At 50.3% G+C, this 13,131-nt stretch overlaps 1 protein-coding gene across 2 annotated transcripts in view; it reads right to left on the bottom strand.

The window, feature by feature from the left end:
- Positions 1–13,131, bottom strand: part of WSCD1 (WSC domain containing 1) — a 46,159-nt gene that overhangs the window by 13,761 nt on the left and 19,267 nt on the right. For both annotated transcript variants that reach the window (XM_066262937.1, XM_066262939.1), the window contains exon 5: positions 10,693–10,814. In XM_066262937.1, coding sequence (XP_066119034.1) covers positions 10,693–10,814 — 122 coding nt within the window. The remainder of the gene's footprint in view (positions 1–10,692; positions 10,815–13,131) is intronic.

Below are 13,131 nucleotides of genomic sequence, written 5' to 3'. Positions count from 1 at the left end.
GCTCTTTACCCAGACACCCTCGTGGCTTTTTCCCTTACTTTCTTCAACTTGCCTTCTCCATGAAGCCTTCTCTGGCTACCCCATTTAAAGTTGTAACAGTCCACCTACTACCCCTGTTCCACCCTATTCCCCTGCCATGCTTTCTCATTTTGTTACATTGAGGTATAACAGCAATGAAATACCCTGACCCTAAGTGTATGGTTCAGCCAGTCTTGACCAATGCATGCTAAGACACACAGCATTTTTTCACCCCAGTTGCTTCCATCTCTTTCCAGTCAGGCCCACCCTCCCCCCAAAGCAACCGCTATTCTGATTTCTATCACCAGATTCATTTTGTCTATTCTAGAATGTCCTGTAAATAGTCATCCAATGTCTATTTCTATGGGTCTGCTTTCTTTCATTCAGCCATACATTTGTTAAATCCACCTATGTCATTTTATCTATTAGTAGATTGTTCTTTCTCATCACTGTTATTCTGTGTGTGAATGTACCAAGTTGTTGATTCATCCACTTGATGGACACATGGGCTGTTTCTGGTTTTTACCTATTCTGAATAAAGTTGCTATGAACATTCGTGTTTAGGACTTCTAGTCAAGAACTATTTCATTTCTCATGGGTTAACACCTAAAGTTCCTGCTGCATTTTTCTCCACATAACTTGTCAGCATTCAACAAATGATCTGTTTTACTTACTGACCTGTTTATTGCTTGCCTCCATCCCCGAGAATGCAGGCAGGGATTTCCGTGTCTGGTGAGCTTTGCTGCATTCTCTAGGACAGGGGTCCCCAAACTTTTTACACAGGGGCCAGTTCACTGTCACTCAGACCATTGGAGGGCTGGACTATAAAAAAAACTATGAACAAATCCCTATGCACACTGCACATATTTTAAAGTAAAAAAAACAAAACGGAAACAAATACAATATTTAAAATAAAGAACAAGTAAATTTAAATCAACAAACTGACCAGTATTTCAATGGGAACTATGCTCCTCTCACTGACCACCAATGAAAGAGGTGCCCCTTCCGGAAGTGCGGTGGGGGCCGGATAAATGGCCTCAGGGGGCCGCATGTGGCCTGTGGGCCATAGTTTGGGGACCCCTGCTCTAGGACATGGTGAATGCTTAATGAATGTCTGATGGACAAACCAATGAACAAATGAATGAACGAATGAATGAGTGTCCTTTACAGATCCCAACTCCCTCCAAAGTTGTTGGCACTTGGACATGAGCCTTCTGTTGGTGATTTTCATCCTGGGCATGGGGGAGGAGAAGAAAGACGCTGCATCTAAGCAAACCTTCCCCAACATCAGGGACCCCAGGGGGCTCAGTTCTGGGATTCTCTGCTCAGGGCAGCTGGCCCTGTCTCCCTCCCCGGCCGGCCGAAGCAGTGCTGCTGACATCGATGCCCTCATGGTCCTCTATCCCAGGGCTGGGCACAGGCTGCCCCCACCAGTGACCCAAACCTTTTTGAGTGGAATAAACTGTCAAGCTTCTGAGTGTCTGCAGAGCGATGGGCAAGCTGCAGACAGTAATGTGGTTTTATTTACAACATAACCGCTTCAGCGACATCAACGGATTATGAAAACACTGAACAATTTTCAGCCCCTTGGGGATTTCCAGGACATGATTTCCATAAAAATTAAATACTGATGACTCTTATCTCTCTGCTAACTTCCCATTCCCCCTACCCACCCCAAGCTTTAGTAAGACAGACAAAGAGAGAGAGAGAGAGAGAGAGAGAGCGCGCGCGCAGAGAGAAGGGAGAAAATGATTAGGAAAAGCAAAGCAGAAAGAGGAAGCACTAACATTGATGTGGGATTATTTCAATAAAGTAGACAAGAGGTTAAAGAGGGAGCCGCTGAGCCTGTGTCGGGGGGCAGGGTGGATACACAACCTAATCCTGACACTTCATCTCTGGCCTGAGGCTGGGCGTCCAGCCTGGAGCCGGGTCATGGCACAGTCAGGACCCGGCTGTCTAGGTGGTGGGATCCACATGCAAAGGCTTGGTCCTGGCCAAGGGGTCAAGGAGCAAGGCCCCAGGGAGGAACCTTCTCACAAGCTGGCCCATCTGGGTCTCATCTCCATCTTCATTTCTCCTTGAGCACCCTTCTTGGGATCTCCATGCTTACACAGAATTACAGAAATTTCAGAGATCAGCACTTTAAGCTTCAGAAGGGGAAACTGAGGCTTGGAGGCAGGTGGCGAGCAGCCCAAGACTTCAAACTATCTGGGTGAGTGGGGTCCAGTTCAGTTCAGGGCTTTGCCACACCAGACCCTCAATTCCTTGGAGGCAAACATATGAATGCATGGATTTTTGATGAAATCTGCAAACCAGCACAGCCGTTAAGTTTGACCCATCTTTGCCTCCAGGGCCATTCCCTTCACTCCAGAGGAAAGTCCGACATTCAAGACACAAAAAAGGACTGAAGATGTCCACAATGGTGGCTGTGAATACGGGGCCAACTTCTGCTTTTGGTGCTTCCGAGCAAATGTCAAGTTGAAGGAAAACCTGTCAGCTGGTACCGAGAGCCTGTTCCCTCCCACCTGAAGCCCCTGGAGTCTGACTGCAGTGGGGCCTGTGGGCTTTGGAGAGGCAGCTATGGGAGGTGGAACCAGAACCAGGCTTGGTGTCGGGTTACACAGTGTTGACAAGCTCCTGAGCCTCTCTGAGCCTTGATTTTATCACCTATAAAAGGGGCAGAGCTTAATGATTATAGGTTTTGGAGTCAACAGGTGGGAGATTAAATGAGAATGGATTGAGTCTTGATTTCTGCATCTGTAAGGGGAGTTTGAGGATAGAATGAAATGCTTGTGAAGTATCTGTCAGTGAGGAGACCCTCAGCAATGTTTCTGGCCCGAGTCCAGGAGATGCTAAAGGCATGGGGTGGGGTGGGTGCTTCTTCACATGAAGAGCCCCCTTGCAGGAATCCAGCCTCAAAGCTGCTGCTTCAAGACTGCTTGAGGCAAATGTCAGTGTCTGGAGGGGCTTCTATGGGATGTTCCCTTGGGCAGTGGCTCTCTGCAGACACAGAGCCCCCAGAGAGTAGATCCACTAGCCCCTCTCTATGCAACACCCTTCCTGTCAAAGCCAAACACGCATCAGGAAGAAGAGTCCACCTGACCAGGCGGTGGTGCAGTGGTAGAGCGTCGGACTGGGATGCTGAGGACCCAGGTTCGAGACCCCGAGGTCGCCAGCTTGAGCGCAAGCTCATCTGGTTTGAGCAAAAGCTCACCAGCCTGGGCCCAAGGTTGCTGGCTTGAGCAAGGGGTTACTTGGTCTGCTGAAGGACTCCGGTCAAGGCACATATGAGAAAGCAATCAATGAACAACTAAGGTGTCGCAATGTGCAACGAAAAAGTAATGATTGATGCTTCTCATCTCTTTGTTCCTGTCTGTCTGTTCCTGTCTATCCCTCTCTCTGACTCTCTATCTCTGTAAAAAAAAAAAAAAGAAAAAAAAGAAAAAGAAAGAAGAGTCCATTAAACACTGTATGGCTCAGAACCACCACACTCTCGGGATCTCAAGGTGCCTGGATTTCTCCTGACATGGGAGAGGACCAGCTCCTCATCTCAGGCACTTCCTCAAACATCCTATGCACAGTAAAGGAAACAGGGGAGCAGAATAATAATGATCATCACCCTATCATGTGGAATCCTCACTAAGCGAGAGACACCCTGATCACAGCACTCTTTCATGTGCACAGTCACTGACTCCTTCTCACAGTCTGGTGAGGCACGGCCACCGCCACCCATCCCGGTCAGCACATGAGGACGCTGAGGCTCAGGGCTACGTGATTGACCAGGAAGGACCACTAAACGAGCAAGGGGCAGAGCAGGGCTATGTACATATTAGGTCACTATGACTCTAAAGCTGCCTTCCTATCATCTTCAGAATGATGGGGCCAGGTGACTCACTGCTCAAAATGTACTGCAAGTCTTATAAGAGCACACAGAAAAATGTATAATACAGATCCTTTGCACCAGCAAGTCCGCATCTGATAATATAGCCCAGGAAAGAATCATGAACACGCTCAAAGGGTTACTCACCAGGGTGTTTCTCTATGGCAGTCTGTTTATAATAGCAAAAAGAAAAAAAAAAAAAAAAGTAAAGAAACAGGCGAAAGGTCCAACAGTAGAGGATGTAACACTTTGTAGCCATGAAGGACACAACATGGCAAAAAGAAGCTCATGAGTCACTACATGAGAAAAGGAAACAAATGAAAGATTCAATTTATTAAAAACAGATGCTATAGGTATACATTTATATGTATATGTATATGACTCTAGAATAAATCACCAAAAATGTGCAAAACTGTATTTTTCTCTGACATGGTAGTTACAAGTGAGTTTTAAGTTTATTTCTACATTTCCAAAAATTTCTCAAGTTTTCTAAAATAAAACCTGTGTAACTCCCTACATCCCAAGGGGAAAAAATAAATGTTCTTTAAAGACACACAGTATAACATCAACAGTTTTACTACATAAATTTTAAGAAATCCAAAGCCACACCCTATCCGTCACCTATTGAAATGACTAAACAGCATTTTGGCAACAACAACTAAACAGCATTTTGATAAATCATTAATATTGGCCCTGGCTGGTTTGCTCTCTGGTAGAGCGTCAGTCTGGTGTGTGGAAGTCCTGGGTTTGATTCCCAGCCAGGGCACACAGGAGAAACGCCCATCTGCTTCTCCACCCTTCCCCCCCTCCTTTCTCTCTGTCTTTCTCTTCCCCTCCCATAGCCAAGGCTCCATTGGAGCAAAGCTGGCCGGGACACTGAGGATGGCTCCATGGCTTCCACCTCAGGCACTAGAATGGCTCCAGTTGCAACAGAGCAACGCCCCAGATGGGCAGAGCATCGCCCCCTAGTGGGCATGCCGGGTGGATCCCAGTTGGGCGCATGTGGGAGTCTGTCTCTCCGCTTCTCACTTCAGAAAAATGAAAAAAAAAATCTTAATATCTAGGTAGTAATTCACAAAACCCAGACTCTGACAGCCCCAACCTTGGCAGAGCGTGAAATTGTGTGCCCCGCGGAGGTGGCGAGTCCACCAGGATAGAGAGCATCTGTCGGGATCCAAGTGGATTTAGCCACAGGGGCCGCCCAGCAGAGAACAAACAGGCTCCACATTAACGGGTGCTTTTCCATTTCACAGGCGGCTGGGTTCGCACCGCCATTAAATGGCCAAATATAAAACCCTAGAAGAAATGTCAATAGGAAAACATCCAGGAGATTAATATTCTCGATGAAGAACTTACCCAAAAGTGGGTAAAGGAGAGCAGAAAGAAAGGGTAACACCTCTCTCTCCTCCAGCCTGTCCCTCTGCTTCCTGTCTCTGGAGAACCACTAGCAGTGGCTGGCAGATACAATTTCAGATTACAAGGCATAATAGCTGGTGAAGCTTCACACGTTAAGTCACCTATTTACAGATGGTGTTAGATTTCACTCAGCGGCCCACAGTGGGAACGAACACACACTCCCACAAATGGCCTCTAGGTTTGCACACAAATATCAGGCTTCAAAATTACCCCCCCCCCCAAGATCTGAACTGGTAGCAATGCAAATATCTAAGCTCCCTCTCCTCCCTCCTCATTCTCACCTCTGATCAACCGATGGAAGGAGGTGATGGGATTTTGAACGCTGAGAATGAGCAGCAGGCTTCCTTCATTCTCCAATACAACCACAGAATGGTTAGACAAGATCATTTTACTGTGTTTAAAAGCGCATTACGTTGGTCACGTCCCTCTTGCTGGCGGAGAGTCAGATCATTTAAAATGCTGATATTCCCCCGAATGTTCTTTTTCTGTCAAACTACACTGTTGGAGCTCCCCAAATCCATTTCCACTAACTAGCAGAAAACAATAGAGATTTTCATCTGGGGCTACAAATGAACTCCAGACAGCACTCAGAATTGGGCACTGCAAGGAGGGCTCCCCTCTTCTCCTATTTCCAAGCCCCACCTCTCACATCTGCTGCAGCCCAGCCAGCCCTAATTAAGCCCCTAGTCCCCTCCCTCATGTTTAGCTCTGTCCCCATTTAGCATTCTGCTGTGAGCATTTTCCATCATAAAAGTCTTTGAAAACATTTTCAATGGCTGTATTATAGTCCACTGTATGGCGGTGGCTCAATGTAGCCATTCCCACAGCATAGAACATCAAGCTGGTCTTTCAGCCAAATTAGGAAGAGATGAAGCTTCCGCTGGGTGAGCCCCACAGCCTCGGAGCTACTGGCCTTTCTGGAGAGGAAGGGCTTGGGCAGGGAAGCATGGCCAGGCGTCCCCAAAGTCACCTCTTTCACTGGCTGTCAGCATCCAGGGTAGGAGAGAGAAAACCATTCCGGCAAATAGGTCGCTGGTCACTGCAGGCCTGGGTCAGCTGAACTTCCAGCTGGTCTCACGTCCCCCAAAGCTCAATACCAGAGGCAGAGTTTGCTTCTTCATCCTCACCAAATGATTAGGAAAAAGGATGGTTCACCTGGATTCAGGCTCACGGAGAACGTGGGCCACGCCTGGGTACTGCTGAGCCAACACATTCAAGCTGGCCCTCTAGCGTGGTGGTTATGGACAGAGGGGTGAGGAGGCGATTTGTCCTACAAGGGACATCAGGCCTTGTTTGGAGATAGTTTCTGTTGTCATAACTGAGGGGGGAGGTGCTGTGGGAATGTGATGGGTAGGGGCTAGAGAAATGCTGTGTCCCACAGTGCACAGACAGATCCTAAAACAGTGACCTGACCTCAAATAATAGTTGCAAGGCTGAGAAACCCTGCTCTAGAGTGAAGTCACAGCCCCCGTAAAACCCTGGCCAGGAAACTGCAGAGCTGAGAGCTGCCCAGGGCAGGGGGGTGGGGGGGTGGAACTCCAGAAGGCTTGAGCCCAAGGTACACCAACATCCATAGGGCGAAATGAGGGAGAAGTGATGGACAGCTCGGGAACCAAAGGCTCACTCTGTTGGGTAGGTGGTGGTTTTCCTCGGATAAGTAACATCTGGGGCCTCATCCTTGCCTTACCTGGAATCCCTAAACCCAGAGCTAGCTCACAGGCTGATTTCTGTCTAAGCTTTGCCAAGGCGTCTCTGAAGGTGGCCCTGAGGAAGGCTGCCTTCCAAAGGGATCCTCAGAGAACAGCTCCACACCGCTCCAGTGCATCCTACCTACAGCTGTGAAGTGCTACACAGGGCATATCACCCTCTCCCTGCTACACACTCAGTAGCTCCCTCTTACCCACCAAAAAACATCTGGACTTTGAGGCAGGCATCCAAGGCCCATAAAATTGTCTCCACCCCCCCACCCCCCCTTCCACACCACACCATTCTGGGTCTTAACCTGGGTTGCTTTCTGCCAGCCCCCTCCTGCTCAACAGCTGCCCCGTCCTGCAATGCACCCCTCACAATTCTCATCTGCCTGCCCGTTGACTGCCCCACATCCTCTGGCTCCAACCCTTTCAAAAAGGTGCAGTCCTCCTCCTAAGTCTACCACCATGCCTCCCTCCTCCCATCAGGCACTGACCTCACTCTGCCTGGTCCTGTCCTAGCCCCCTCCCCAGACGTGAGCTCCACCTCATGAAGGGGGCTGGGTCTCCTACACCTCTGAGCTCTGCTGGCACTGCCCCCCCCCCCCATTTGTGTCAGCAGTTGTGTTTGGCCACATCTCTTTAAATGTGCCCTGCCAAGACCTGTTTTCAATATTAAAGCTGTAAATAATGACTGTTCCTCGTAGCTGCAAACTCCCCAGCATCTAAACAATGGGGCTGGAGGAAACACCCACCCTCCCACTGCATCCACATCCGACAATACCGGGGAGGCCAGGAAGAGAAACAGGCCCTGAGGGCAAAGGCCACTTCTGAGAACCCCAGATGCCCTCTCCTCCCATTCTGACCTGAACAATTCCCACCAGCCCTAGCGCGAGCTGCGCGTGTCACTTGTCCTTGAATCACATCAGGACAGGAGACGCACAAGGTTCTAGCGTGCACAATGGCATAAGAGACTAGGAGCCGGCAGCTAGCTCTGGCACATGCTCCAGTGTGAAATTGAAGCAAAGTGGCTCTGTGCCAGCACAAATGAAGAAAAGCTGAAAATAGACGTTGAAGAGTTTTTAAATCTTCACAAGGTTTGTCTAGCATCACAATGAAGAAATCCCTGGGCCCTCGTGGGCTGCCCGGGAGGAGGCACCCCCAAAGTTCCCGAGGATGCTGCTTTGAAATCACTGTCCCTAAAAGAAGAGTCGCAGGGGTGCCTTGTTTCTCTCTCATACATTGCTGGTGGAGCTGTCAAATTAACACAACCTCAGCCAAGTGCGAAATGGCAGAGTTTACCAACATGACAAGGACACAGGGCCTGTGACCTGGCAATGCCTTGGAATTCTATCTCAGATCCACTGGCCCAAAACAACCCACTCACAAGGGGAGTCACTGAAGCCTTACATATGAAAGCAAAAGATCGAAACCAGCTAAATGTGTAACAGCAGGAGATTGGTTAAGTAAATTATAGGACATCCGTGTAATGGGGTAAAAGATTGGGAAAGCGCTTTCCTCGCCTACACGGAGTGCCTACTAAGAGACAGTGTCCAGGAAGAGTCCAGTACAAGGTGGTGAGCTGCTCATTACCCTCTGTGGGTTTGTAAAGCAATAATGACTTCGAAAGGAACAACTGCTTGAATAGTCAGAGTCACTTTGAAAGTAGACCCAGGAAGTCAGGACCCTGGGTCAGTTCCAAGGAAGGACTGACACTAGGTGGGTGAGACACCAGGGTGGGAGGAAGCCTCTCTCCTCTGAGCACTTTGGTGTCTTTCTGTTGTGTTCCATGTGAGCACATTACCTATTAAAAATCACTTAAGACACTAAGGACACACAGCGATGATGTCCATTTCCTGTCCTGTCCTCTCGTCTCTTCTCTCCTGTTGCTTCTTTTCTGCACTCACCCACCTGGTCCCTCCTTCCCCCAATGTCACACAAAGAGATTAGCATAAAAACTCATAGGCGTGATGTCAAGAGTGGGCTGTGGAGCCAGTCACTCCATGCCTGTGTGTGAGGCTGCACTGGCTCTGCAGCGAGCAGGGATCAGAGCATCTCCCCTCAGGGAGTGCTGGGAGGAGTACAGCAGACAGTGGTGGGAAGGCCCCCAGCACAGTGCCCAGCACACAGGAGGACACCTGCCCCAGCACTGACTGAGGAGGCCTGCCTTCAGCCTGGTCTGGCCCAGCTGAGTTCCTCTGATTCCAGTGGGGGCTCCCCAGGAACCTGCTCTCCACTGCAGATGTGAAGGCAGCCCTGGGAAGCAGCTGGTTTCCTTGCACGTACACAAGCAGGTGTCCCGGCTGCCTCTGTCCCAGGCTCTGTTCCCACAATGGGGAGAGGGGAAGTAGAGATCCCAGGCCAGATGTCTGAGAATCAACAAACTATTCTGGGCTTGCTGTATGTGTCTCGTGATTCCCTGATGCCCCAGACATCCTTGGCAGAGGCTTCGGAAATGCTGGACATGCGAGAGTGCCACTTCAAAGGTTGCACGTGTGCAAGAGGAGAGCACAGTTGAAAGGCCTCATCTCCACCTGCCTCTGAGGGAAGCATCTCGGGGGGCTGAGAACACATGAACAGAGGGAAGGCAGCTCCCAGGGAGGGTGGGGGCACCTGTGGAGGGCAGGCTCCTTCATGTCCAACCACATCTGCCTTCACTGGGGCCCTTCAAACCACCAGCAGGCTATGGAGCTAAACTGGGTTCAAATCCTGGCTCCTCCTCTTACTGGCTAAATGAACTCAGGCAGCTCAAGCTCTCCTTGCCTCAGTTTCCCTATGGGCAAAATGTAGACAATCATAGCAACTATCCCACAGGGTTGTTAGGAGGATTAAATGGGTTAACATATGGCTTGAAATAAATAACCAATACATGTTAGCTACCATTGATCACTATCATCATCATCATCATCATCATCATCATCATTGCTATGGCCCTCCTCTCTCCTAGCCCCATTCTGTTACACTGCCGGGTACCACGGTTCCATCAAGGCTACTGAAATCCCGCACATAGGAGCAGCCCCAAACCCCAGCCCGCTGCCCGTGAGGGTCATTTCTAGGGCTGCCGTGTCCAGACCAATCTGGAGACCGCCGGACTCCAGCCCCCGATCTCAGAGCTCTTTGGACAGCCTTCTGGTTCCCCCAGCCTCGCTTCACAATCCCCGGTCCTGCCTTCTGCAACCCTGTCTGGCCTCGGCTAACCTTCCCACCCCAGAGCTGACACACGACACAAGAACGATGGCCTTTGGTGCCCAGCCCATCCCTTGCACAGTCACACTCCCTTCCTCAGTCCAGGTTGAACCAAAGGTGCCCAAGTGACTGTAGGCCCTGAAGTCAGAGTCATGGCCTAACACTGTCAGCACATATATAACAGAAAATCCGTCAGCTCTCCCCAACTCCTGAGCCAGCATCTTTTTGCTTCCACACCAAGTCAATTTAGCATCTGACACTTGTGCCAAGAGCTCATGTTGGGAAAGGTATGATCCTTTCAGTTTTTACAACCTTTGCTGACAATTCCCACCCAGCTTGGAATTTCCGGCCTTATCAACAGCTCCCAGTGGGCGCCCTCAGTGATGTCTGCACATGGCCTGCTGCTCAGGGGGCGGACAGACATCTGTAGCCCGGCACCAGCACCTGCCCCCTCTCTGAGCACACTGCACATGGCGGATCACTGTGAACTATCAATGGTCTTACTTTCTTGGAACAAAATCCCGAACACATCTCCACGGTCACATTGGTCTGCATCAGGGAGTCAGGGAAGGCGTGCGTGACGTTCTCTGGCAGTCTGAAGCATCCACGGTACGTGACTGTCCTCCCTAGGGGAGAAAATGGAGCTCCGGTGAGAGACGGCACGCATGGTTGTTGGTGCCTATCGTAAGGAAACCTGGTGGCTTCGGACCCTGAAACAGGTGTGACTACCTTCAGGAAGGGCAGATTTCAAATCAGAGAAGGCAAACCTCCCGGAATGGGTCAAGCCGAGCTCCTGAGAGAAACTGGGCGCCAGAACCTGGTCACCCAGGGCCACCGACAAGGGGCCATTTGTCTGAACCTGTTGACTTCAGGTCTCATTATTCCTGCCAGCTCTTGGAGAATGGTGCCCATTCACCCATCCATCCTTCCTCTCTCAACAAATTCGAATTGTGCATCCGTCACGTGTCAGATTCTGCACTAGGTGACCCAAGAGGATGACAGTCTGAAAAAGTCTATGACCTCCCTGTGAATGTGTGGAAAGGAAGTAGATTTGGAAACCTGAAATCCTGCCACATTGCCTCTCACTATGCCATTGAGTCATACCACGGCTGCCTCCCCCCATCTTGAACTCTCACCCGATTCTAGGAACGAAGACTCTGTCAGCCTGTGTTATGTTACAGAGGAAGCCTCTGACCGTGCTGTTCTCCAGACCTTCTGGTGGGAAACTGCGACTCCCTAGTTGGTTTCCTTGGTGCCGAACAAGCCTTCCGGGATGTTCCAGCACCAACTGCTTGTATTTCTTCCAGACTCACTGGAGTGTCTCTAGATGGCATCCTGATTCTCATCCCACGTTCCTTTGAACACAAGGTGTCCTGGGGCTCAGCACCTCTTCCTGCCAGTCTTGGCTGGCAGCAGAAACCCTCTCACCAGCCAGCACCAGGGTGGGAGGGTGTGCCATGCAAAACCGCAGAGCAGGATCACACCCCGGGTCTGGAAGACCATCTGATCAACCACATCACCAGTGGTCTCGACATCAGGACACCAACCTATTTGGGCACAAATGAAGGAATGCAGCCTGGTGCCAAGAAAACTGTCCAGGCTGAGCATCCTAATGGCCTGTCATCAGGTCCTGGCACTGCTAGTGACTTGCTCTGAAACTTGAGTGTCATGCATCCAGAGACTCTCTGTTTCCTCACCTACATAATGCCCGGCAGCTAGAGTTGTTTTGAGGGGTAACGTGCACCCACATGCCAGGCCCTGATGTGGCTGTGTCTCCCACACCACCTTCCTGCCCTGGCCTTGGTGTAAAGGCCTGAGTGATGGGCTCACAGAATTCCTTCCTGTTCTGTGGTGTGACTGGGCCCCGAAAAGACCAAATAGCTAGCTACAATGGGCTGTGGTCCTCAGCCAGCTGCTCTGGGGTGGGACAGACACCAGAGAGACAGGCTCTGGGGCACGTGACAAGTAGGGTGAGTGCACAGGCAGGGCACAAGGTGAGTGGGGTCATGGGGATCCCAGCCAGTCCTAGGTCACAGGGAGGTACAAAAGAGAGCTCCAGGGGCAGGCAGCATCTGGGTTGCCCCTGTGCTCCCCACACCCAGCCCTGACCTTGGCATATACCAGTGCCCAATAAGGGCTGAGCGGATGAATGAACTGAACACAACAGGACATGCTGGGGATGGCAGAATCGGCTGCCTCTAGACCAGGGGTCCCCAAACTTTTTACACAGGGGGCCAGTTCACTGTCCCTCAGACCGTTGGAGGGCCAGACTATAAAAAAACTATGAACAAATCCCTATGCACACTGCACATATCTTATTTTAAAGTAAAAAAATAAAACGGGAACAAATACAATATTTAAAATAAAGAACAAATAAATTTAAATCAACAAACTGACCAGTATTTCAATGGGAACTATGCTCCTCTCACTGACCACCAATGAAAGAGGTGCCCCTTTTGGAAGTGAGGTAGGGGCTGGATAAATGGCCTCAGGGGGCCGCATGCGGCCAGCGGGCTGTAGTTTGAGGACCCCTGCTCTAGACGTCACTGAGTGACTATCGGAGAAGAGGCTGTCATCTAGTACAGTCTGTCCATACCCTCCTCCCTCCTCGCTTCCCTGGTGACACAGCCCAAGGGCCACTTCAGACAGAAGGATGCCTCCTAATTAAAGTACTTGATGAACTGCTCTGTTCCTACCTCTGATCCCAACCCAGCAGCACATTCATGGCTCTTAATCCTGTGAGTGTTCCTTGCTAGTGAGAAGCTGAAGTTTCGCATGGGTGGTCACCTGGTCACCTCTTGACAGAGATCCTGTTGGCTTATCCCCTTGAGAAGGGAGCAGGAAGGCCAAGGTCAACCGCACGGGCTCTACAGCCTGCCCAAAGGGACAGCTATCATACTGTTCCCAACATTAACCACGACATCGAGTCTAACCAACACAATG

Source organism: Saccopteryx bilineata, chromosome 2, assembly GCF_036850765.1.
Source record: "Saccopteryx bilineata isolate mSacBil1 chromosome 2, mSacBil1_pri_phased_curated, whole genome shotgun sequence".
Lineage (NCBI taxonomy): Eukaryota > Metazoa > Chordata > Mammalia > Chiroptera > Emballonuridae > Saccopteryx > Saccopteryx bilineata.
The sequence above is the reverse complement of the archived record's forward strand: the minus strand, read 5'-3'. Positions and strand labels throughout refer to the sequence as shown.